Source organism: Spermophilus citellus (genome assembly GCF_964194105.1).
Source record: "Spermophilus citellus genome assembly, chromosome: 6".
NCBI classification, from domain to species: Eukaryota; Metazoa; Chordata; class Mammalia; order Rodentia; family Sciuridae; genus Spermophilus; species Spermophilus citellus.
Window position 1 is genome coordinate 163,484,889 of NC_138187.1, and position 24,251 is coordinate 163,509,139.

At 39.2% G+C, this 24,251-nt stretch overlaps 1 protein-coding gene across 3 annotated transcripts in view; it reads right to left on the minus strand.

Moving 5' to 3' along the window:
- The window catches only part of POU2F1 (POU class 2 homeobox 1), a 149,120-nt gene that overhangs the window by 35,486 nt on the left and 89,383 nt on the right, over nucleotides 1-24,251 (minus strand). For all 3 annotated transcript variants that reach the window (XM_081297292.1, XM_081297293.1, XM_081297294.1), the window contains 4 exons: nucleotides 21,719-21,784; nucleotides 7,484-7,584; nucleotides 2,847-2,900; nucleotides 1,071-1,190 (listed from right to left, as the gene is read on the minus strand). In XM_081297292.1, coding sequence (XP_081153418.1) covers nucleotides 1,071-1,190; nucleotides 2,847-2,900; nucleotides 7,484-7,584; nucleotides 21,719-21,784 — 341 coding nt within the window. The remainder of the gene's footprint in view (nucleotides 1-1,070; nucleotides 1,191-2,846; nucleotides 2,901-7,483; nucleotides 7,585-21,718; nucleotides 21,785-24,251) is intronic.

Sequence of the window (24,251 nt, forward strand, 5' to 3'; positions counted from 1 at the left end):
AAACATTTCTAATTAAAAAAATAAGAAATCATGTAATATTCTGAAGTGCATTAAGAGTCACTTAGAGGCACAACCCTCCTTCTAAAAGGTTCTAACACAATCTGTGCATTATAAACAAGAATCAAGTTAAGCATGGCGATGCAAGCCTGTAATCCCAGCAACTCCAGAGGCTAAGGCAGGATAGTACCAAGTCTGAGGCCAGCCTGGTCAACTTTGCAAGACCCTGTTCCAAAATTAAATAAAAAAGGTGAAGGGTGGGAGGGAGCAGGGGGAAGGTCTGGGATGGAACTCAGTGGCTCAATCTCCAGTACCAAAAACCAAAACACAAAACCCCCATATGAATAAAAATGAAACTACTCATTCCATAGATGCATATATATACACAGATATATGCATGCATCTTTTTATTCTGAGGTTTGACGTGATATAAATGATGTCTTAAAGAAAGCTGGAAATTTACTGCAGTCACATAGGCCAATTTGTTACCAGTAAAAATAAATTTACTGAACGTTATGTGCCAAGCACGGTTTTATGAGCTTTACATATATCATCTCTAATCCTTATAACAGTATTGCAATAGGTATTACCGACATCTCCATTTTACAGGAGGAAAACTGAGGTTCAGGGAGATGAGTAGTCAGCCCAGGCAGTATGCTGCAGAGCCTGGTATGAGACCACGTATTTTAGAACATTACTCAGTCACTTAGGAGAGAACGTTTCCTTTTGTTGGTACTAATCCACTCTTGAACTTCTATCCTGCAGTGACGTCATGATTCTAAACTGACAACTGCAACTTAACCAATATAATGAATGGTCTCCACATGACTCCATCTCATGATGAAGGAACACCTGAACATGGGTTTAGAAACTCCTCAGGTTATCTGCAACTGTAACAAAAGACGTCCTGAAAACCTGTGACAAAGGTGAGTCCTTTTTCAGAGCTGTCTGCAGCACTGGTAGTTCCTTAGACATAACAATGCCATGTTCAGTAAACAGTGCTGATCGGATGTTGGCTGATGGCACTTGTGACACAGGGTGAGTTTATTAAGATGTTCTCAGTGGAAACTTACCCCAGTTATCTGTCCTCCAGCAAGCATGAGCTGGGTCTGGGGGATGGCCGCCTGCACGGAAGGCTGCGGGGAAGGCTGGCTTGGCTGTTGAGAGTCCCCTGACTCTTCATTAGATTTAGACTGAGGTGGGAAGGATAGGAAATGAAAGATTACAACAGCTGATTAAACGAAATGTATTAGTAACTCCATATTTTAAGAATCATTTAAAATATGGGTTATTTGATGATGAATTCTCTATTTTCTTTTTCTTTCTTATTCACTTATATCTTCCTGGTTTTGCATATAAGTTTTTAGTTTTTATTCTAGTGCCAGCAATGTTGCAATTATAATTTTTAAAAATAAAAAATAAATTGATCCTCCACTTATCAAAAGAAAATTTTACAACCGCAAATCCTTATCCGTTTCTGTGTCAGACCCTCCATACTAACATCCTGACACAGACTTGGCAGTCTGGAGCTTCTTCATAGGCCACCTTAGGGGCTCACTGTTTGACCCAGAGAGTTTCTCCTGTACTATTTTAAATGACCTGTAAATCTAGCATCTTCGTCAAGCTTGAGGGGAAACACCGCAGTCAAGAAAGAGCACACACTCCTGAAAGGGGCACAGAGAGAAAATTCTATGGTAATTAAAACTGGTTATGCAGAGCATTAAAATTCTGCATAGATTTGCATATTTCCCACCACCTGTTTTGGGGACTGCAGCAGGGCTAATTAACATAAAAGCTCTGATTAATTCTGCCAGTCATTGAAAGATAATTACAGTGCAGGACTGTAAACATTCTGCACTGGAGATACAGCCTGTTTGCCAACATCCCTCTAAGGGATGAAAGTTTACCATGGCAACCAAGGCAATTTTCTACCTCCTCTCCCTCAGAAAGGAAGATCACATTATCTCCTTTTCTTTTCTCTCCTTGTTTCCATGTGTTACAAGGTCCATATTCCACTGGGTTTCATGGAATGCTCAACCCAAGGTCTTTAGTCACTAGCAACACTGAAATCAATCCACCACAGTACTGTTGCTACCTCTTGACTGCTAGTCACCCAACACTATAATGAAAAGAAGCCGAAGGAGGGGTGCATGACACCTGATTTCTGCATGCTCTGCTACATACCACATGTTCACATGTGCAAACTTACAAGATTTAAGTTTTGCTTTAAATTTTTGTCTATCTACACACCAACATCCATAAACAGGTTTAGTTACAATTTTTAGAAGCATAACATAGAGTAGAGAGGAACTCTGGCAATCTTACAAATATCCACATTTCAATGAAGATAAAGGGAAAAAAACCTGGGTCCCATCAAGTGACCATGACTTGCTAAAAGTCACACAGTTAGTTCACACCTAAGACTTTCACAATTCTCAGTCCAGGGCTCTCTGCATTGTTTTCCTGAGACATGAAAAATGAAAATAAAAAGACCCTTGGAAACAAAAGAGCATTTAAGAGATTATATGGCTTAGTGATTAGATATGTGTACAGTGTGACTTAGAAACATTTTATTGAACTTATATATAAAACTTTGAAGGCAGACTTTTCTCATCCACCTTTGATTAATGCATAGAATATAAAATTGATTTTCATGAATGGCAATAATTATCATTTGTATCTTTATGATGTTCCGTAATAAAAATACAGAAATAAATAATAAGAAAATCTAAAAATGATAAATAGTAATACTTTTGTTTCCTATTATAAAATTATTATGTACTCATTATAGAAAATTTTGGAAAAAAATAAATGGAAAAACTGACCCATTATCTCATGTCCCAGCTTACCTGTACATTTAAAGACTGAGCAGCAGCCTGTAAACTTGTTCCAGCGAGCTGGACCTGCAAGTAAAGTAATAAAGGGAGGTTCTAGGCCAATACCGTTGGCATTCATCACCAGAGGTGTCCTCAACACTTTATAAGACTCTCCATTGAAGGCGTGTGGCTGAGAGAGAAGGTAAGTACAATGAGCTCATCTTACTGGGTGAAGACGTCATGGGAAAGTTCACAATCCCCATCTCCACTAAAAGATGCTGCTGATTTTTTCTGAAGCTGTTTTCACCCTAAATGAGTATTCACAGGGTTTTACATCTGTACTGGATGTGCCTACTTAACATGTCTGTATTTACAGGATGCCTAGATCCTGAGCACTTAATTCATCTTTCACATATGTTAAAGAACACATAAGAATAAGCTCCCTAACATATTAGTTTATCATTAAAAATGAGAACCATATACTTCTTTCATAATTTCCACGTATACAGAGTAAAACTTTCATTTAAATCTTTTTGTTTTAATTAGTTATACATGACAGTAGAAGGCACTTACGCACTTTGATAGATCATACATAGCAGAGTAAAACTTTCATATATGCACACCAACACAGGTAAATCCTTAAAATATTTAGCATCATAACTTAAAATTTCTAGCTAAAATAATCTGTCCTATAAACCACACATGAAAGTTTGTCAAAATATTTACATTTCACACATTCAGAAAGTTCAAAATCATGGTTATGTTGAAATATGGGTATAGAGCCAGTCTACTCCCAGCTGCTCAGGAGGCTGAGGCAGGAGAGGCAGGAGGAGAGTTCAAGACCAGCCTCAGCAAAAGGGAGGGGCTAAGCAACTCAGTGAGACCCTGTCTCTAAATAAAATACAAAATAGGGCTGGGGATGTGGCTCAGCGGTCAAGTGCCCCTGAGTTCAATCCCTGGTACCTGCCACCCCATCCCACCCACTCTCCCCCCATCCCCATGTGCACGTGTGCGCGTGCGCACACACACACACACACACACACACAAAGAATATGGATACACACACAAGGAATTAGACAGCCATTGTTTGGCAACTGTGAAAACTGTCTCAGGCTGGAGTCATCACTGGATGATCAACTACGGACAAGATTTGAGGAGTAACAGGAAATCGACAAGGTCTTAACTATCTCTCCCCAAGTGCTAACGACAAGAGCAAACTCATGCCTTTACAGAGGGCTGGGGCAGCAGTGACCAAGCAAGCACAGAGCTGTCAGCGAGGGTGCTCGTGCCTCCTGCTAGGATGCACTGTGAGGAGCACCCACTCCCTGCATGGCAGGGAGAGAAAGGAGCACAAGAGTGCTCCCACCAACCGAGGATTCTGGCAAGGGAACAGAGCATCATGAATCACTCCAGGGCTCAAACCTGAGAGACTGGGAAATGGCTGTGTCACCAATAGGGAAGGCAGGAGTAGTTCCACTCTGGATATACCACAGAGCATTAAGATGTTCTGGAGTTAATGGACTCGTGGAGTGAAGCGCTAAAATTCACTGACCGCTAAATCCTTTATTTGAAATGACTCTACTAACAGTGCTGTTAGTAAAGACTCCCCCAAAGGAAACAAAAACAGAAACTCCCCCTGCCGAGATTTATGGAGAACACATTTTAGATCCACTGGACTCAAAGAGACCAACCTGAAGAGAGAATATTTACAGCATGCAGCCCAGGAGAGGCGAGCCCCAGCAGAGGAAGGGGTTTCAACACAGAGGTTTAAAGGAGATCAAGTTCTATGTGACTTTATTTAAACCATGATGTGATGCTCCTGGGCTAACACTTGTTGAGAAACAGGATATTTATGCAGTTTTGCAGAATCACTCCACAGATTATTAGTTACAAGGAGGAAACAGTGACTTACAGTGGATCAATCGGACAAACAGACCTTAGTTGAATGATCAAACCTGGTATTACAAAAATGGGACAAGGCAATATCCTATGCCTTTGGACACAATGTTTAGGAGTGTTTCTTTCAAAACCACTCCAGTCATGAGAACATCAAACAAACCCAAATGAGAGGTATTCTATAAAATAGCTGGCCTTTCTCTACTCTTCAAAATTGTCAGTATCATGAAAGACAAAGAGGCTGAGGAATTGTTCTGAACAAATGTGAAGACTAAACACAAAGTACGGACTGGATCATGGACAGAAAATATTTAAATAGCAGCCATATATCAGAAAATAGTCTCATATCAGTGCTGAACTTCTGAAATTTGAATTGTAGTTTTTAACATAATGTTGTTTACAGGAAAAGCATATTTAAGTGTTTATAAGCAATCAGCCACAATGCCTGCAATGTACTCTCAAGTGATTTGAGAAAAAAATTCACATTTTCTATGTGTGTATATGTACACACACAAACACAAAGAGCAATAAAGTAAATACCGTAAAGCAGCAACCACTGGTGATTTCAGACAAATATTGTTCCACTGCAATTGTGTAGATTTGAAAGTTTTCAAAACAGAAGGATAAAATAAAAAAGAGAGCTGCCCTTTAACACTTGATTTTGCTAGTTTCTCACATTTTTCTAGGCTCAGCTGAAAAGGACATTTCTTTGGCTTCCATCCTTTTGCTAGGATGAATTGGAGGGTCTGTGACCTTGGAGGCCCCAGAGCTGGTTCAAGGTTTGCAACCATCTTAGAATCTAGACCAAGGGGAAAAGACTGCATGCCGTCCATGTACCTCCACCAACTGTTAAAACTGTACATTTGGACCATGTTATGGCTTGGATGCTACATGTACCCCCAAAGGACCATGTGTTGAAAGGCTTGGGACCTAGTGGAAGAAAGCTAGGTCACTGAGGACATGCTGTCAAGGGGGACATTAGGACCTTGGCCCCTTCCTATCCCTTCCTCTTTGCATCTTGGTCATCCTTTGGTGTGTGGCTTTGCTCCACCAAACATTCCTTACTATAATGCTCTGCTGTATCACTGGCCCGAAGCAACGGGGCCAAGCAACCACAGACTAAACTTCTGAAATTGTGAGCTAAAATAAATCTTTCCTTCATTAGTTGATTTTGCTCAGGAGTTCTGTCACAGTTCAGAAACCTGATTAATATAGAGTGACATACATCGAAGCCAATAAAAGATGCTTTCTATGTACAACATAATTAACTACATGCATAAAAGACGTGACTCCCTTTAATGTCAGAGAACTTGTTGGAAGTTTAAATATGTTCTTAGAAGAAAATAAACATGATAACATTTTTATAGATTATGTTACGTTTCTCTGATTCAAAGATGCAGTTGTCCCTCCTATCCACAGGTAATACATTCCAATATTGCCCCCTCACTGATGTTTGAAACTGCAGATAACACCAGACCTGTTGTATACTAGAATTTTTCTACAGAGAGATAGCTACAATAAAGCTTAATTTACAAATTAGGCCAGTAAGAGATTAGCAAAAAAATTAGAAACAAAATAGAGCAATTAAAACAACGTACTGTAACACACATCATTTGAAACTTGTGAACAGTTTCTGGAATTTCCATCATGGATAACAGAGACTGTAGGTAGGGGGCACAGCACAGACAAAGCCATGTGGCTAAGCACAGCATGGACAAGGCTTGGCCCTCGAGAAGCAGCTGGCTGTTGCCAACAACCCCCTCTGCATCTGTGGACAAATCACAGGCTTTGGAGTAGCTTTCCTGAATTTCATCTGTTTTCAAGTAGAGAAAAACTTCTTTTACAGTTTAGATAGTCTTATAGTGTATTTTTATGAGAAGAGTAGAGCAGCATGATATGCATCCATTCACAGCAACTTAACATGACAATACACAGCCTGGGAGGGTTCATGTGGGCTTGTCACTGAGTTGCCGCCCCCATTAGGCATACTGTTACCAGCATCGCTACTAGCAAATACATTGTAAGCATTAAATTAATTCTAGGTTTTGAGGAGAAACCACTAACATGTGAAGTGTGTCTCTTAATACAGAATTGTGAACATAAATCAAGAAGTGGGATGCTCTGATCATATACCGCCTAACTGTTTTCACTGCTAGCTTTCTACTGTCAATCAGCTCTCATATCCCAAAACTCTTAGGTGGCCAATGTTTGTTTTGTGCTCTCTTCCCCTTTACATTATAGGTATAACACAGATGAAGAGAATCCACGGTCTGTTTTAGACTCATGAAAAAAAAAATCCTCTGGTGTCTGGGTAATAAAGCTGAGGCAGGATTTTTTAAACCTCAAGCTAGGGGGGTCACAGTCGAGCAAAAGGCTCTGAGTAGTTGCCTGAATCAAAAGATTGGAAGCTGTTTCAAAGAAGGGATAGGAGCACTGCACCCAGAGTCCTATACGGGAGGTGACAGGCAGCAGTAATTTTGCCATTTTTGGAGGACTGACTTCAGTAGGCCACCACAAACTCACATCGGGCTCAGAATCTAGACCCAATGACCCAGATGTTACAGACATTCCATTCAACAAGAAATGCCCCCAGCCCCCACCTGTGGCCTCAATGGCTATCCAGTCGACTAAGGTGTACGGATTCCATGCGAACCATTTGGATGACACAATTAGATGTGATCAGCATAGGGTTTACTTAATTTTAAAAGTCTCACATTCTGAAAAAACTTCCCCAGGCCCTAGCACTTCACTTATGGTTGAGCAGAACATTCTACCTGATGGAGATGTCCAAGGAAAGCCTGGGCCTGGGCTGTTGAGATTGCTCCTCCAACAGGCACAGGCTGCTTCTGGAAGTCCAGACCATTGGTTTGTGTGCCTGGAAAGCAAGCGAAATGATTAGAACTACTACAAGAAAACTTTCAGATTGAAGAGAGTAACAGACTTCAGTTACCAATGTAACTGAATGTTCACAAGAACTTACTTTGCATAAGCACTTTTGAAATACCTCCAAGGAGAAGACGGGAATAAAAAAAAAAAAAAGAAAAGAAAATATAGTAAAACGGTTTCTCTTCAGAATATAGGACTACAAGACAAGTTTGTAACATAAACAATGAATTATAGCCATTATGTGGCACTATATCATTCTCACTATTGTAAAGAATGGTAGAGACAGAGTTCCAAAAGAGGCACCAAGCCTCTCTTCTACTCTCGTCATACTTGATATTTGGCTTGGACAAAAGAAAAGCACTATGACTTTGCAAGAGCAAGGAGTTACTATTGATTTAAACCCTTTAATGAATGACGCCTCTGATGGCAAAAGAAGTTCTTTATCCAGTAAGCACAATGAAAACAAAATAGTTGTACTGATTTCTCCAATTCCAAAGTATGGATTACTCCATACGGTATCCCCCAACCCCACACCCACCCCAGGGATCCAATCCAGGGCCTCATGCATGCCAGGCAAACACTCCAATCACTGACCTACATCCTAGCCAACTATACACATCTATTAGCAAGGGCTCTGCTCTAATTATATTTTTCAAAATGTTTTGCCAGTGCTTTTTAAAAATCTCTTATGCTGTGATTTCATGTTGGAACAGAACTGATTTTATGGAAGGACAGGGCACCCTAACACCCAGAAATATTTTCTCAGGAATATAATACATTGTTTTCAAACTCCTATATCCAGTTATTATTTTTAAAAAGCCAGAATACTTTGTACTGAATAAAGTATAACTGACCAGGAGCCTCCAAAGTCTTCTGGTACAAGGACATTTCCTACAACTCCCACACCTCACCTTCCTACCCTTACACAATGTGGCCACGCCCTGGGCAGGCCGGCAGAACAGAGCTAGAACCTGACTGCATCACTGTTAAGAGCTCTCATTTTTGCCACCACACACCCTAATTTCTTAGGCATACTGCATGACCCGGAAGAGCTATTTGAGGTCTCCTTAAGATAATCACAAGAGAAATGTGTGTGTGTGTGTGTGTGTGTGTGTGCGTGCGCGCGCACACTTCACTTCCTGAAAAACTCACGGATCATTTCTTGTGATTTTCTTTCCTAAAGTCTCCCACTTTGGGAAACTTTAGGACTACCTAGACACAAAACAGTTAATGCACTTAAGAGTACAATTGTGTCAATTAATTAGAAACTAGCATGAAATAAATTTTAAAGTAATTAGAGTCACTTCCATAGCCAAATCCAGACGTTTTACTATCTTAAAGTTGTGTTTTGTCATTAATTGCTGCTTTTCTCTCTATGCAGGAAATCATTACCTACATGAAGATTTTAAGTTGTACACCCTAAGATTATTTAGTCAATCATAACTCAGCAAAACTGGGCAAAAAGACTGTGTACTTTTGGAGAAATCTGCTCAAAACATACTGAATAAGCCAACATGGCTTAAAGATGAGATCAGGAAAACCAGAGCACTTAGAGATTCATTTCAATGAGAAGTCTTCCAGAGCCAACTATTTCACTCTTATGGAGTCAAAATTCTATACACTGGGCTGGGGATGTGGCTCAAGTGGTAGCACGCTTGCCTAGCATGCGTGAGGCACTGGGTTTGATTCTCAGCACCACATAAAAATAAAAAAAATAAAGACATTGTGTCCACCTAAAACTAAAAAATATTTTTTAAAAAAATTCTACACCCTGAGTCCACCTTCCAGTTCCCATAAAAATGATGACAAACTCCTTGTAAGTCACAAATCACCAAACAAGAGACTCGTTTCTGGTATCCCTGGCCAATGCTCTACAGTGGGCTGCTGCTAATCACAGTAGTAGCACTCAGCTGGGGCTCTGCCTGGGGGTGGGGGGAGGGATGGGATTAAGGTATGGTCTTTGTACTGTAAACTTTAACATTTTTTACATATTAGGATGTTCTGACATCTTACAAAAACCTTTTGGCTGGGAAGAATCTGTTCTCCTGTCAATTCTAAGAGCCCAAACTGACCAGTCCTGAGCCACATTTGCCCAGACTCTGGAGGCAACATTCCTCTGTCTCAGTCACCCTAGACCAGGTGCCAGGCCACCAGAGAACACTCCATGGGAAACCCAATATAGAAAGTGGCCCTAACTTCCCTGCCCTTTTCTTCTCTGGCTCTGGGCCATTTTGGTGTCTTTTTCATGTGAGCCTGAATAGAGTGCCATGCTTTTTATTTCTAGGACCTGTGAGTGTAATAAACTTTGTCTTCCTGAGCCTTTACTGTGACCCTTTTTGTGGCTGTAACTAACTGACCATCTCCTAAAAGAACACAAGACAGTATTCCAAGGCACAAAGGTAACAAGAACACTCAGACAATATCTGAGATCAACACAGAGATTAAGATGCAAAAGCAGATAATTTCTTTCCTTTTTGAGGGGAGGACCAGGAATTGAACCTAGGGGCGCTTAACTACTGAGCCAGATCCCTAGTCCTTTTTAAACATTTTGTTTTGAGACAGGTTCTCACAAAGTTGCTTAGGGCCGTGCTAAATTGATGAGACTGGCCTTGAACTTGAAAAATCTTCCTGACTCAGCCTCCTGAGAAGCTGAGATTATAGGCCTGCACCACCATGCCCGGCAGACAATTTCTTTTAACAAGGTGCTAAAGCTTCATTGTAAGGTAAGGGTAGAAGTAAATAGATATTACATAGAAATCATTCTTATAAAACTGGACTAAAAGGAATGGAGAGGGGAACAGATGTACTTCCCACTCCTGCCCCCAAATGAACTTGAGTGTGAGATGGTAGCAGGAGACAGGGTGTGAGGACAGAAGTCAAGCCATACATGCCTTGCCTGCCTGGGAGAATAGGGACACTGGTAAAAAGAACCAGGGGGTTGAATTGTTGGGGGGAAAAGGTGAATCAGTAAGATGAATAATATAAGACATCTGAGGACTGAGAAATTCAAAAAACATCTAAGAAAAATGGCCCAGAAGGCATTTAGAAATGACAGGTCAGGGCTAAAAATTCTGTAAGGTTGTCACTTAAAACAGTATTACTGAACTAAATCTCCAGAGATCTTAGTTCAGAGCTTCTAGAAACCTTAAGTCAACAAGGCTAGTTAGTGGAAGGGCTAAGTTACAATGACCAGGTCCTTGGATTCTGCCTAGTTATTCACATCAAAGTGATAGTTAAATTAAGAGAGAAGAGATGGGGTGTAACCAGTGGTGGAGTGCTCACCTGGCATGTGAGGCCCTGGGCTCACTCCACAGCACTGCATGCACGCATAAATAAATAGAGAGAGAGAGATATCAATAAAGAATGGGTACAAATAAGAGTAGACTAAAGATGAGGGTACCTATATTAGGAGCCAGAAAGACAAAGAGCCAGAGAAGGACCAGTTAGAGCAGAAAAAACATTCAAGACTAGTCTCGGGAGCAGGAAGAAAGAGCTACAAGGAAGACATAGTTTAATTAATGTCAAGTGGTACCGGGCACTGAAAAAGAAATTAATTTGAAGAAAATAGAGAAAAGGCAATAATATAGCTAAAACCAATAATTGATGAAACAGGGGAAAACATAATAGAAAGACATCAACTTAACTTACAAATTTCTGGTTAGATGAAATGAGAAAATGAGAGAAAGAGCAAGTAAACAATTCAAGGATTAAGAAAAGGTCAATAAAATACTACAGTACTATTAATTGAAATGCATTCTGCAGTCATATATAACAAATTAGAATAAATAAATTTAAAAAAAAGAAAATACCACAGATAACAAAAGATAAGGAGTATCATAAACCACTTCATGCTAATAAAATTAAAACAGAAATGGAAACCAGGAGCAGTGGCATACACCTGTAATTCCAGCAACTCAGGAGGCTGAGGAACTAAGCAATTTAGGGAGACCCTGTCTCAAAAACAAAAACAAAACCCCAAAACAAAACCTAAAAAACTTAAAAATAACTCTCCAGAAAACATAAGAGTGACTCAAGAAATAGAAAATCCAGAGTCCCATAGCATTTATAGAAACTGGATTAGTAGGTAAAAATCTGAAAAAGAGAATACAAAGCCTATACAATTTGAGTATCTAAGGGTGCTTCAAATTCAAGGAACAGGTAATTCCAGTGTTTCACAAACTTTTCTAGAGAACAATAACAAAACAAAATAAGAAATACTTCCTAATTCACTTAATGAGGCGAAATAACTTTAACCAGAAAAAAATACAAAAAAGAAAAAATAATACAAACTAGTTCAATTAATAAACACATATGGTAAAATCTTAACAGCAATAGCAAACCTTATCTAGAAAGATAATACATTATGTGTAAAGTGGGTTATTCCGGGAATACAAGGTTGGCTTGTGGTTTTTTTAAACAAACAAATAAAAAATGAATAGGATTCACCAAATTCAATAATGGGGGAGGGAGAGTGGGAGGTGGCAAAAGCAAAGGGGTGGATTATAGCATCATCTCAAAGGATGCAAAAGACACTTAGATAAAATGCAATATCCACTAAAAACTCAAGGTACAGGAATATAAATTTTCTCAACTTTATACTATGAAGTAACGCAAATAAACAAATGAATCTGAGGTGATAGCCAAACACTGAAAGCCACTAAGGTCAGCGTGCTAAGGCCACCTCCACAGCCACCGCAAGAGGGGCTTTGCCAGCACAAGCAGCAGGGAAGGAGACACCTGGGCTGGAAAAGTCACTCTTCTTAGGTGGTCTGATTGCAGATGTGGAACATCCCAAGGACAATAATACTGTCACAGAAGCCCAAGTCTAACAAGGTGCAGCACAGAAGTCCACTGCAAAGCTGCCTTTGTCTGGGCCGAATGAAAAAACTTCAAGAGTTTATGTATAATACTTATGGAGTTCTGGGAATCAATATATCAAAGTACAGCAAGTTCTATAAGTAAAACATTATAAAGCTTTACCTAGACACGATAAAGAAGACAAATGTGTGGTACAGGAAGTCTCAACCTTGTAAATATGTCGGTTTTCCCCAAATTGACCTATAGATTCAGAGAAATTTAATATTACGATTCCAACAAGTCATTTTCTGTCTTCTTTTCTCTCTTTTTCTGAACAGAGGGGTAGTTGATTCTAAAATTTAAATAGAAAGGCAAAGGACCAAAATGTTATTAAAACCTAGAGGGACTTGCATGATCATTTGATTGAGACTTACTAAGAAACAGTATTTTAGTTAGCTTTTTCTCTGTGGTGACTAAATGATCCACCCAGAACATATGTAAAGGAGGAAAAGTTTATTTAGGGCACACGTTTTCAGAGATCTCAATCCACAGAAGGATGGCTCCATTCCTTGGGGCTCAAGGTGAGCCTGAACATAATGGGGGAAGCATGTGGCAGAAGGAAGCAGCTCACATGGTGATCCGAAGCAGGGGGGCGGGGGGCGAGGAGACTCCACTCTCCATATACAATATAGACATGCCCCCAATGGACCACTTCCTCCAGCCATACCCCATCTGCCCCCACTCAGTTAATCCCATCGTGGATTATTCACTGATTGGGTTAAGACTCTTACAACCCAATCATTTCTCCTCTGAACTTTCATGCTTTGTCTCACATGTGAGATTTGAGGGATACCTCACATCCAAACCATAACTGACAGCAATAATCATGAGTGCAGGGATAAACAAATAAACCAGAGTCCAGAAACAGCTACAGCTGAAACAAGACAGAGGTGAGGAAAGGGTGAGCTATGACCCATCAGTGAGGAAAGGATGGAGTTTTCAATAAATGGGTAAATAGTATCCATTTGGGGGAAAAAAGTAAGAAAGAAAGAGAAAGAAAGATTCAGAAGGATTAAAGGCTGAAACGTGAAATGCAACATTATGATATTTTAAGAAAACAACACAAGAGAATATCACTGGGACCTTGGGAAAGGGTTTTTCTATCAGGCCCCCAAAGAGAAAGGACAAATTTATCTGCTTTAAAATTGAAGGCTCTGTTCATCAAAGGGTACAAAAATGATTGGAAAGGAGAAAATACTTGCAATCCATGCAAACAACAAGGATTAGTGTTTGGAATACACAAAGAACTCCTATGAATCAATAAGAAAAAGTCAACTCAATAGAAAAAGTGGGCAAAAAAAAAAAAAAAATGAATACGAGTTTCACAAAAGAAACACAAATGGCCCATAAAAACAACAGGCAAGAAGATGTTCAATGTCCTTGGAAATTAAGGAAATGCAAATTAAAATCCCAATAAGATATCATTTTTACTTGTAATTGTTGGATATGAGCCCCCCATCACTGCTAAACTCCCGTGTGAATGCAGGAACATCCAGAAGCGAGATGACTGGATTGTGAGTGCTATAGCCTGATCAGTCCACACTGGGTCCAAGGGACCGACTGGTGGCATCTCTAGACAGGTGGGGCTGGAGGAGGCAGTCCACAGCTGAGCAGCTTTCCTCCCCTGGGTCTTTCCCCCATAATTTGTTGCTTCATCTCAGATGCAGAGCAAATGGAGGCGGCTGTCTATGTGCAGAGACCTCTGAAACCATGAAACTTTTCTTCCTCTAAGTCGTTCTCATCAGGTATTCTGGGCACAGCAGTGCTAAAGCTGAGTAAAACAACATCCAATAAATTGGCTAAAATTACAAAGTTGGTTAATATGAACTTCTGGCAAGACTGAAATTCTCGTTCGTTGTTGGGAGCAATAGAAATCAGTCTTTGGGAGTCTGGTTGGCAGTCTTGGGTAACACCAGAAGTTCAGCAATTACACTATTAAGAAAATACTTTGGAGACTTTTTCACATATGTGAAATAAGTACAAAATTATTTATAGCAATACTGTTCTTAACAGCAAAACGTGTGCCCTAAATAAACTTTTCCTCCTTTACAGAGAAAATACCCAAATGTTCATCTATAATAGAATGGACAGGAAAATTGTGAAATATTCATATAATGGGATCCTACAGCAGTGAAAATGAATCACAGATAAACATACTAACACAGATCTCAAAAACATCATAATCCAGCCACAGACTATAAACAGTATGACTCAATTTATAAATGGATATAGGCAAATCTAAGTAATGCATTATTTGAGGATAAATACACAGATGGGAAAAAAAATGAAAGAGATGACCACTGACAGTAATTTAGGACAGGGATCACCCTTGGGGAAAAGAAGGAAGTGTTACCAGGCAGACCTCCAGAGAACTTCTGAGCAGTGATCACATTCTATTTCTTGGCCAGAGTGGCAGATACACAAGTGCTTCAACAATACATACATGTTAAGAAAACATCCATGTCACATATACAATGTCATGTCACACACACACAGATTCATTGTTTTATATAAAATAACAAAATAAAGACATCAAGATTGACAAAACAGTGCATGAAAATTTTAGGTCCACATCCAGACTTCCAGGAACCAAGGGAAAAGCCAAGGTAGGGGGTGATGGCATGACTTCCTTCAGCCAGGCCAGTCAGTCAGGGAGCGTGGGAGCCTGAGGACGGCAGTTCAAAGGCATAGGTGGAGAGGACACAGGAACCTGAGCACACTTAGGAGACCTAGACACTGAAGGTGTAAGGGATACAGGGGGCTAAAAGGTGGGGCAGGAACCTAAAGGGTATGAGAAGGGACTCAATTATGAAAGAGAAGCAGAGGATTACCAATGGAAAAGAAGAATATTCCTCAGCCAGAGGCAAAAGAAAAGGAGGTGGGTAAAACAAACCCAGTGAAAGGAGGTGGTGGGCTTCAATTAGACAGCTAGAGTTTCTCCAGTAATCAGAGGGTAGTCACTTCCAAAACACAGAAACAGCAAAGCAAATAGAAAATATTTGGGCATATGCAATGATGTATATGACAGGGAATGAAATGAGGTGAATCCCAGGACAGTCCTGATTATAACAAGGGTCCAGCTAAGACCGACTTTCATGGATTAGAGAACTGGAAAGTCCTCATCTGCTCCCTGTGTGAACAGATCACATCGACTCAGCTCTGCACAGGTTTTAGGCATTTAAACAGCAGCCCAAATGCCTCTGTCCTTGTTCCCAGCTCTCTAACACAGCAGCAATAGTTTATATCTCCCATTTATTACAAAAACACATTTGGAACCTCTCCACCCTTGGGGGAAAGGAAGAAGAGAAATAAAATTGAGCTAACAGAATAGGTGAATCACAAACAACTATGCTTGGTCAAAGACGACAAACTCAAGAGGCTACAATGGATGATATTATAGGACATTTTGGAAGAGGTAAAAGTGGAAGCGAGTATTTTAAAAAGAACTAGCCAACTCCTTATTTTACAAATAAGAAAGCAAAGAAATACTTCCATGGTGCCTACCTTTACCATTCCCCTTCTTCAGCACTTGCTTGCTTCCCTACACACCACAATTTCTGTTACAACCACTTTGGTCTGCCAGCCCTGGCCTGGAGAGTCTGAAGCTCTTTCCATAGCCTCCCCAATGCCTCTGCAGTAACGCAGACCTCTCTTTGCATGAACACATCTCTACCTCCCACACCATCACCTGCAGTGCCACAAGGCACCACTTCAGAACTGAAGTGTGCCACCTCACTGCCAAGTCCACTCTCCCCAGAGAATGACACCATATCCAGGTCACCCCACACCAAGCACAGGCATTCATTTTGCATTATGCCTATTCCCTCTTCCTTTTCTTACCCACCCTTAGTCTCTTCCCCCCAATGGCTCATTATATTTGACCCCCAATTTCTACTACTGCTGCTCTAGGCTAGGATGCTTTGGAATGGATCTAACTGAATGAGTAACAGAATATAGTTTTTTGCTTCAAGCCAAGATATAAAGTGTAACAGGGCTAGAAAATTCTTTTATATAAAAATTTCTTTTATTCCTGTTGGGAAAAAATTATGACAAGAGCGACATGACACAAAAGTCAGCTGCCCTCTAAGAGAGGAAAGAGAAAATTATAGACAATCTCTAATAATTTGTGCCTAAAGCAGTCTTTTAGAAACAGATCCTCTCATTAGTGTTCCACATTCATATACTAGTAATGAATAAAAGTAGATACTACTTTTAAAATTTAAAATTTATTATTAGGTTATTGCTGGCAATAGGATCAACTGATCACTCTCTCATTTAACAAAGGTATAATCATACTTCAGATGGTACTTTTTACTATTCTTACAGGTTTAGTGATTATAGCTCCCTTTCCCCCTTGTATACTTAAAAACTAACCAACCAACCACATGCACCAGGGCCAGATTTTCAAAAAGCGGTGGCCAAAACCTGTTAACAAACCTATAACTCCTATCAACTCAAACCCTGGAGGAAGGCCTACCTTTCTGATGTGCGTTCTGACACCTGATGAACTCTTCACTGTGCTCTTGAAGTTCTCTGGGAGTGGTCAGCTACTGTCAGTGGCCCCTGGAATTACCCATTATTTAAAACGTCCCTGTGAAGGACTCCAAAAAATTTTGTATTGGGATTTCTACCCTCAGGCTTATAGGAGCATCTTACTCAAAGCAGAATGAAAGCTACAGTAAATTATGTATAAACATTAAGATTATGCTGATAATAAAAGAAATGGCCTCTAAGTAAATGTAAGTTTAAAGGGAAGCTAGTCCTTCAGAATCTGAAGTCTGCCATTCATTGCTCTACTCTGGTTTGATGAGATTTTTACCTGAGGCCTGTTCTCTAGTGATTTTCAGATGTTACTCCTGAAAACGCTTGTATTTTCAGGCACATTTTTGGAAATGTTTCCAAAGTGCCAGTTCAAGGCATCAAATTATTAAGAAGAATACTAGTTTATTTACTGGGACCCTGGTCTTCAGGATCCTTTCTCCTCATTCTGGAGAAAATGACCTCTGATCATTCTCTTTATGAATATAATTTCCTAACATCAGCCATGGTATTAGTAAATTCCACAAGACAAACATCACTGGTTACTAAGAACTTCTCATGAATGATATTTTTGTAATACTACTTCATAAATGCACATTAGTTTACATTAATAAATTTCTTTGGCCTTTTCATTTGCCCAAAAAATCTTACCATTATCTCTAGACTGGGGGTGGAGGGAGGGAAGACCTCTGGATCGAAAATGAAGTAAAACAGGACAGGATATGGAAGTCTTACATCTATCATAATTCAGGTGGGAAAAGAGGTAGAGTTAACCGACTAGAAAGTCAGTGACTTAACAGGTACACTGCTTTATAAGAAAATAAGTTTTCATATTTCAAAACCTATATTATCAGAAAAAAATTACATGAAAACTTGATATTTAAAAACAGGTCCTTTTTACCTTCCTCCATTATCAAAACTAAGTCTAAAAAGCCCAGGTAAATTTATAAAAACAATGAGCTGGAGGAAAGAGCAGTGGCTGCACTGCAGGGGAGGACCTGGAATGGTCACTGGTTCTGAGGATGGCTGACCGAGGACGTGTCTGGGCATCAAGGCACAACAGCAGCACCCTGAAGGAATGGGAGACCTCAGGACGCAGCTGGCGGCTCTCCCTCCCTAACTGGACTCCTGCTGCTTCGAAGGATCAAACCCTGCCCATCACCATCTCATTTAAATGCTACCCTCAAGGCACACTGGAGGCTCTACCTTCTTCAAACCCTTTCCTGGTCCTCCAAGTCAGAAACAGTTTCTCCCTACAGTGGATTCTCATACACCTTTTATGAAACTTCTCAATTTCTGCTGTATTCTCAAACATCTACAACATTAATTTCTTGAGAACAAAATCACTATCTTACTCAAGGTTTAGTACTTCCACTAAGTACACTAGGGCAGACTGGGCACTGGAGACAAAAACAAGTCTTCCATTCTTCCCTACTGTAGAAAAAGGGTGCACATTTTTTTGAAAATTTTTTTAGTTGTAGATGGACACAAAACCTTTTATTTATTTATTTTTATGTGGTGCTGAGGATTGAGTGCTCCACCACTGAGCTACAACCCCAGCCCAGGGTGCACATTTTTTCATTCTCAAAATTTATCCTCATTCTGCACTTCCTTTATCACAGCCTTTCCTCTGTCAGTTAGGTTTCTTCCTTCTCTTCACCCATGATGGTTCTTCCACCAACATACTCAAATTTCCCCCACTGACCAACACATTGCACCCCTCCATATCTGCTCTTGAACTACCTACCACCACCTAGCCAGAATCAGTGGGCTGCTAACCCCTTGAAGACTGAAAGAGGCTGGTCTTTTTGCACTGGACCTAATAACACCAACTATGATATGGTACATACAGAAGACACAAACCTGAACAAGTCTAAACTACAGATTTTCTGTGAACACATAGGGTCATCTGACTAAAATGCACTGTTAATATTGGTTTTGAAATATGAAAACTTATTTTCTTGTAAAGCAGTGTACCTGTTAAGTCACTGACTTTCTAGTCGGTTAACTCTACCTCTTTTCCCACCTGAATTATGATAGATATAAGATTTACTTTTTTAAATAAATCATAGAGAAAGACAAACAAGCATAATACCAACATAATTTTAAAGATCATTCTCCTTAAAATCTCACAAGTCAATATCATAATAATTATAAACATTCGAGAAAAGATGATCAACACAAAAGTATTCTGAATCCAGAAAATATCAGATTTCAATATGGCAATGGAACTTAAACATTAGAGAAACAGATAATTAAGACTTCTGTTGCTCTCAGTGAATGTAAAGACCCATAAAGTGGAAGTAATTTATAACTTTACTAAAGCAGCAAATGCCCCAGTAGACAAATGGGAAGTAAGCTACTCTAGTTCAGAGTTGATGGCTGATCATGTCACATTTGATCCAGCTACCTGTTATTGCATTAGCAAAAGCTCTTTTAAAAACAAAACAAAACCAAAAACAATAATAATGTACTCTCTTTGTAAGAAGGAAATCAAGTTCCACTAGTGGTGTTGGGAATAAAGACTTATATGAAAGTGCCAGCTCTTAGCTCCCCCTTATTTAAACTGATAATGCTCAGCTCCATAATGAGAACAAGTCTGTCAAGCACCGAATATGATAACAGGCAAGAAATTCACAAGACTGTTTCAAGGAGTGCTGCAGCCAGGAGTTATCTAAGAGCTGTGGAAATGGTTTAGGACTGAATGAATACAAAGTATGGCTTAAATTTTCATTTTTATTTTATTACACTTCATGGGGAAAAATCATATTCAGGGTACAAATACTCTATTTCCTAGTTGCTTTGGTGTCTCAATTTCCTAGTCCCTGAAATAACATATAACTTGTCATAAGAACTGCTATCGGGAATGTGTACAGTGCTTAGGATTTTCTAAAACAAGCCACTGGGTTTTATTATAGTTTGTAGCTGCTCAATAAGACATGGCAGGCACTGAAACTGTGATGTTAAGGCAAATATGGGGATTCTTTTTTTTTTTTTAATTAGTTGCTCATGACAATACAATGATCTTGACATATCATACATTTAGCCAATCCCTAAAAACCAAATGCCGAATGTCTTCTCTGATATAAGAGGGGTGACTCAAAATAGAGTAGGGAGGAAGAGCATGACAAACATGGGCATTCTAATGAGGCCAATATAGTGAATATTTTAAGTATTCTCCAATCCTTCTGTCAGTCTGTCTGTTTCTATTGCCTTGACAGAAAAACTGAGTCTTGTCTTTAAAGCTATTCTTTAGCCAAGTGTGTCCCACCCACTCTCCTCTGACCTCCCAGTGTGATCAACAGCATTTTTTCTCTCTACAAAGGTATGTACCTTTGGCTGTGGCCAAAGCACCCACACTGGCACAGGCACCAATGCCCCAACACACAGGAAGATGGGGCAAAAACAGGGTTAGAGGAATAACAGGAAGGAGACTGTGGCTGATGATTCAGGAAGAATTCAGTGGTACCCCCCACACCCCTTCTCAGGAACCTAAAGCAGTCTACAGTCTACACTATTCAGTCAGAGTGACAGGAGACACCTTTAATGTAACCCAGTTGTACATGTTAACCTTACAGCTCAGTTCACACAAAGAGGTAGAAACATTTTAGAGATGACAAGGTTAATAGGTGTCTCCAGGTATAGGATAGCCTATAGTAGAAACCACACAGGCAGGAACATTGGTTCAACCCACCCATCTACCACCAATTAAAAAGTTTTGTGGCCAATAGAGGTAGAAAACAGTTTCAAGGGTGCCTCATTCTTGCCATCTCCCAGAGTCAGGCACATTTTTTAAAAAAACAGCCAAAGAGGGAGGTCTCTCTGCAAGTGGAAACCTGTCTCTCTAGAAATGCCACCTCCTGTGCATCCTACCCATGGTGCTCTTCTCAATGCAGCCTAACACTTGGAATCCAAGCTCTTCTAGAAATGGGAGTCTCTGCGCATCTCCAGCAGATGATAAAGATACATAGCCAAATGTCCCCTGAGCAATATTCTGACTTAACAAGCATATGGGCTGCGGAGACCAACATTCTTTTAATGGATTCACCTTTCTCTCATGGGGCTTGAGTTTTCTCATTTATATGATAATGATAATTAATTTTCTCTTGATCAAAGGTTTAATCGTGTGTAAATTTTAAAAAATGAAGTAAAAGAATGTATTAGAAATGAGTGTGTTTATAACTACTTAACAAAATATGGACTTTTAAACATAACTTATAACCAATATGGGGTGGATGAGATTTACTATTCTGATCAACGTCTATAACAAGCAACACTCTGAACAGCACAATCACGGTGCAGCTGGCACTATGCTTCACACTTCACGTACTTTCTCTCATCTAATACTCCTAATGACCTATGAAACATTCCCATTGAATAATTGAATAAATTCAGTCTCAAAACGATTGGGGAAATTGCCTAAAGTCACACAGTCATTAAGTGGTAAATCCATAATTCATACCCTGAACTATCTGACCCAAACAACTATTCCCATAATGATTCTGTAGTTTCTGATAGATGGAAGCAGAAAGATAAAGCAATCTGCAGAAGAAAGTTAGATAATATTAAATAAACAACTGCACTTGGTGCAACTACTAAATCATATTTGACAACTCAATGTGCAAACTGTTCTGTACAAGCCAAATATATGTCCAAGTGAGTGGCAAGTTTCTTCTATCAGCTCTATCTCATCTAATTAAAAAGCTAGATCAGAGACTACTTCTTACCTGTAGCGTCATCTCCACTCTCCATCGACGGTTTACTGGTTTCTGACGGATTGTTCATTCTTGAGTCTGTAATAAAGCAGAGGGGAATACGATTTTTAACTCGGGGTAAAGATGGGCTAAGAAGGCACCCCTCCCCCACAAAAAAAAAAAAAGAAAAGAAAAAGGAAAAGGGTTAACTAATGTCACATTCATACAGTTAGTTCAGGGACATATCAAGCTAAACGTTACAAACTGTAATAGAAGGAACCTGAAAGAAATTCAGGATCCCTGGGATCCTAATGGCAACCACAAATAAATTACCTTTCTAAAGAATTTTAATATGGATAATAGATGGGATAGTAACTCAAAAGAAAATACGTCTAAGAAAAATATACTTCTTCCCTTCCTCAACCAAACTAATCTAAGTCAAAGTAATATTATGTCAAATATATACCTCAAGCAAAAACCAGTACAAAAGTTATACCAGCAGACACAACAGAAATCTCTAAATTAGACTTCAAGACTGAATTGTAACCACGTCCACTTAGAATCTTATCACCCAGACATCTCAAATGAACCTGCTAATTTGAGTTTACTTCTTTCAGTGCTATCTATGTAAACAAGTTCGTTTCCACCAGGATTTTCACCAAGCTGTATAAAATAGTGTCCTAGAAAACATGCAGGAGAGGAGTCAAGAACAACACTGCTATTCTACCTCTTTAAAAGGGATTTTTTTTTTTAAAGTAAACATCTTGTTCTATATCTACTGCAAACTAAAACTTGGAATATTTACAATCAAAGAAATTTATTAACAAAAAAGTTCTACTTTTTCAACTATTTAACTGTAGTTATTAGAGAAGAATAAACACTTCAACTAGGAATGACAGCACTGATTTGAAGTCCTGACCATGTGTCCATTAAGCTGCAGCATCCACATGCACAAAGTGCTAAGGAAAAACAAAAATCAAGAGCCCTTTTTTGATAAAATTTCATATCCAATCTACAGGCTATGTAACAGCCTCTCAAACTGTAAGCTTTTGTGCCTGTTTGTCTTTTGGGCTTAGACGGTATAGTGTATCCTTGGTTTATTCTATAGATATTCAAAAGCATAAAGTTTGTGTCTGTGGTCATAAATGAGGACAGTTCTACAACTTCCTTTCCCCACTGTCCAGAAAATTTTAAATATCATCTGAAAGCATACTAAGGTTTGAAAGAAACAGGTGTGCGACTTAGTGAAAAACAGCTTTCTGAATGACTTACCCAAACTCTTATGAAAGTTAACAAAGATCACAAGTTTAACAGAAATGCCATTAGGAATGCAAATGGCTTAATGCTTCTCTTAGAATGTATTTTAAAGGAAAGTAGAAAAAATAATAAATAAGTTAACATTGATAAAAAGGGTAACGATTTCCCACATATAGGGACATCATAGAAACAAAGCAAGCACAAATCGTTAATTCACGAGCCTGACCCTGCGTAATTCATGTCCTTATTTCCACATTATAAGTTAAAAATTATGTCACAGGTATTTTATGTGAATCTCCTAAGGACCAATCACTGAATTGTCAAAGAGTTTCAAGGGCATTTAATGAAATTACTTCAAACATACCAAAGAGAATAAAACAATAAAATTCTGATTAACTGCAACAACAATGATAAGACTATTTCAATGATATTGACTGTTAGTTGAAAGTAGAAGACATAATTTCTAATTCAACAATAAATGTTAAAAATATCTCAAAAAGGTATTTTCCTTTTGTTTCTTGAGTTTCCAACTTAGTAAATGTAAAAGAGTAAAAACAAGTAAATTCTTCTTTGACATCTGAAATCATCTTCTCTCTGGCCAGTATAAAAAATTCATGTCTACGCCCCTGAGCTGACTAGACACAGTGAGACCAACACGAAGTCTACAGGCTGCTCCTGAATTCCTGACATCCATGTACTGCTCATCACGTGCCCTTTAGATGGGGATTTTTATTGTGGGGGACCATGTAACTACTACCTTGGGTTCAGGCCATGCCTTCTGCATAAGAATTCATCCATCTTCAGAATGATCAATTTATTTTCCCTTGGCAACTGGGAAGGTGACGGAAGTAGCCTCAATTTTCAAGTAGGGAAAATGACACACAGGAAAAGAAAAATCATCAGCAGAAGTTTTAAACTTAAGGTATCCAACTCCCGGAGTTTCTATCCCCTGACTTTTCTGGTGACTACAATAACCTAAAAAGGTTTTATTAATATTATAGAGAAATAAACAAAACTCCACACAAAATGTGGCCACCAGGAGCCACCATCTGCCTCAATACCAGAATGCCTCTATCTATTTTAAATCTCAGTCAACCAAAGGCGGTGTATACATTAAAATTAAAGTAGGATACCTCCCTCTCTAAAGGCTTGCTTGTCTATAGGGAAAACTCTTTTAAGATAAGCTTTCCAATACTTAAAACCATAGTTTTCTACAAAAGATAGTTGGTTTCAACACAAAAATAAGGACTAACCTTGGAATTTTAAAAGTTCATAATGTCTAAAATCTGGAAATGGGTCAATACATAAA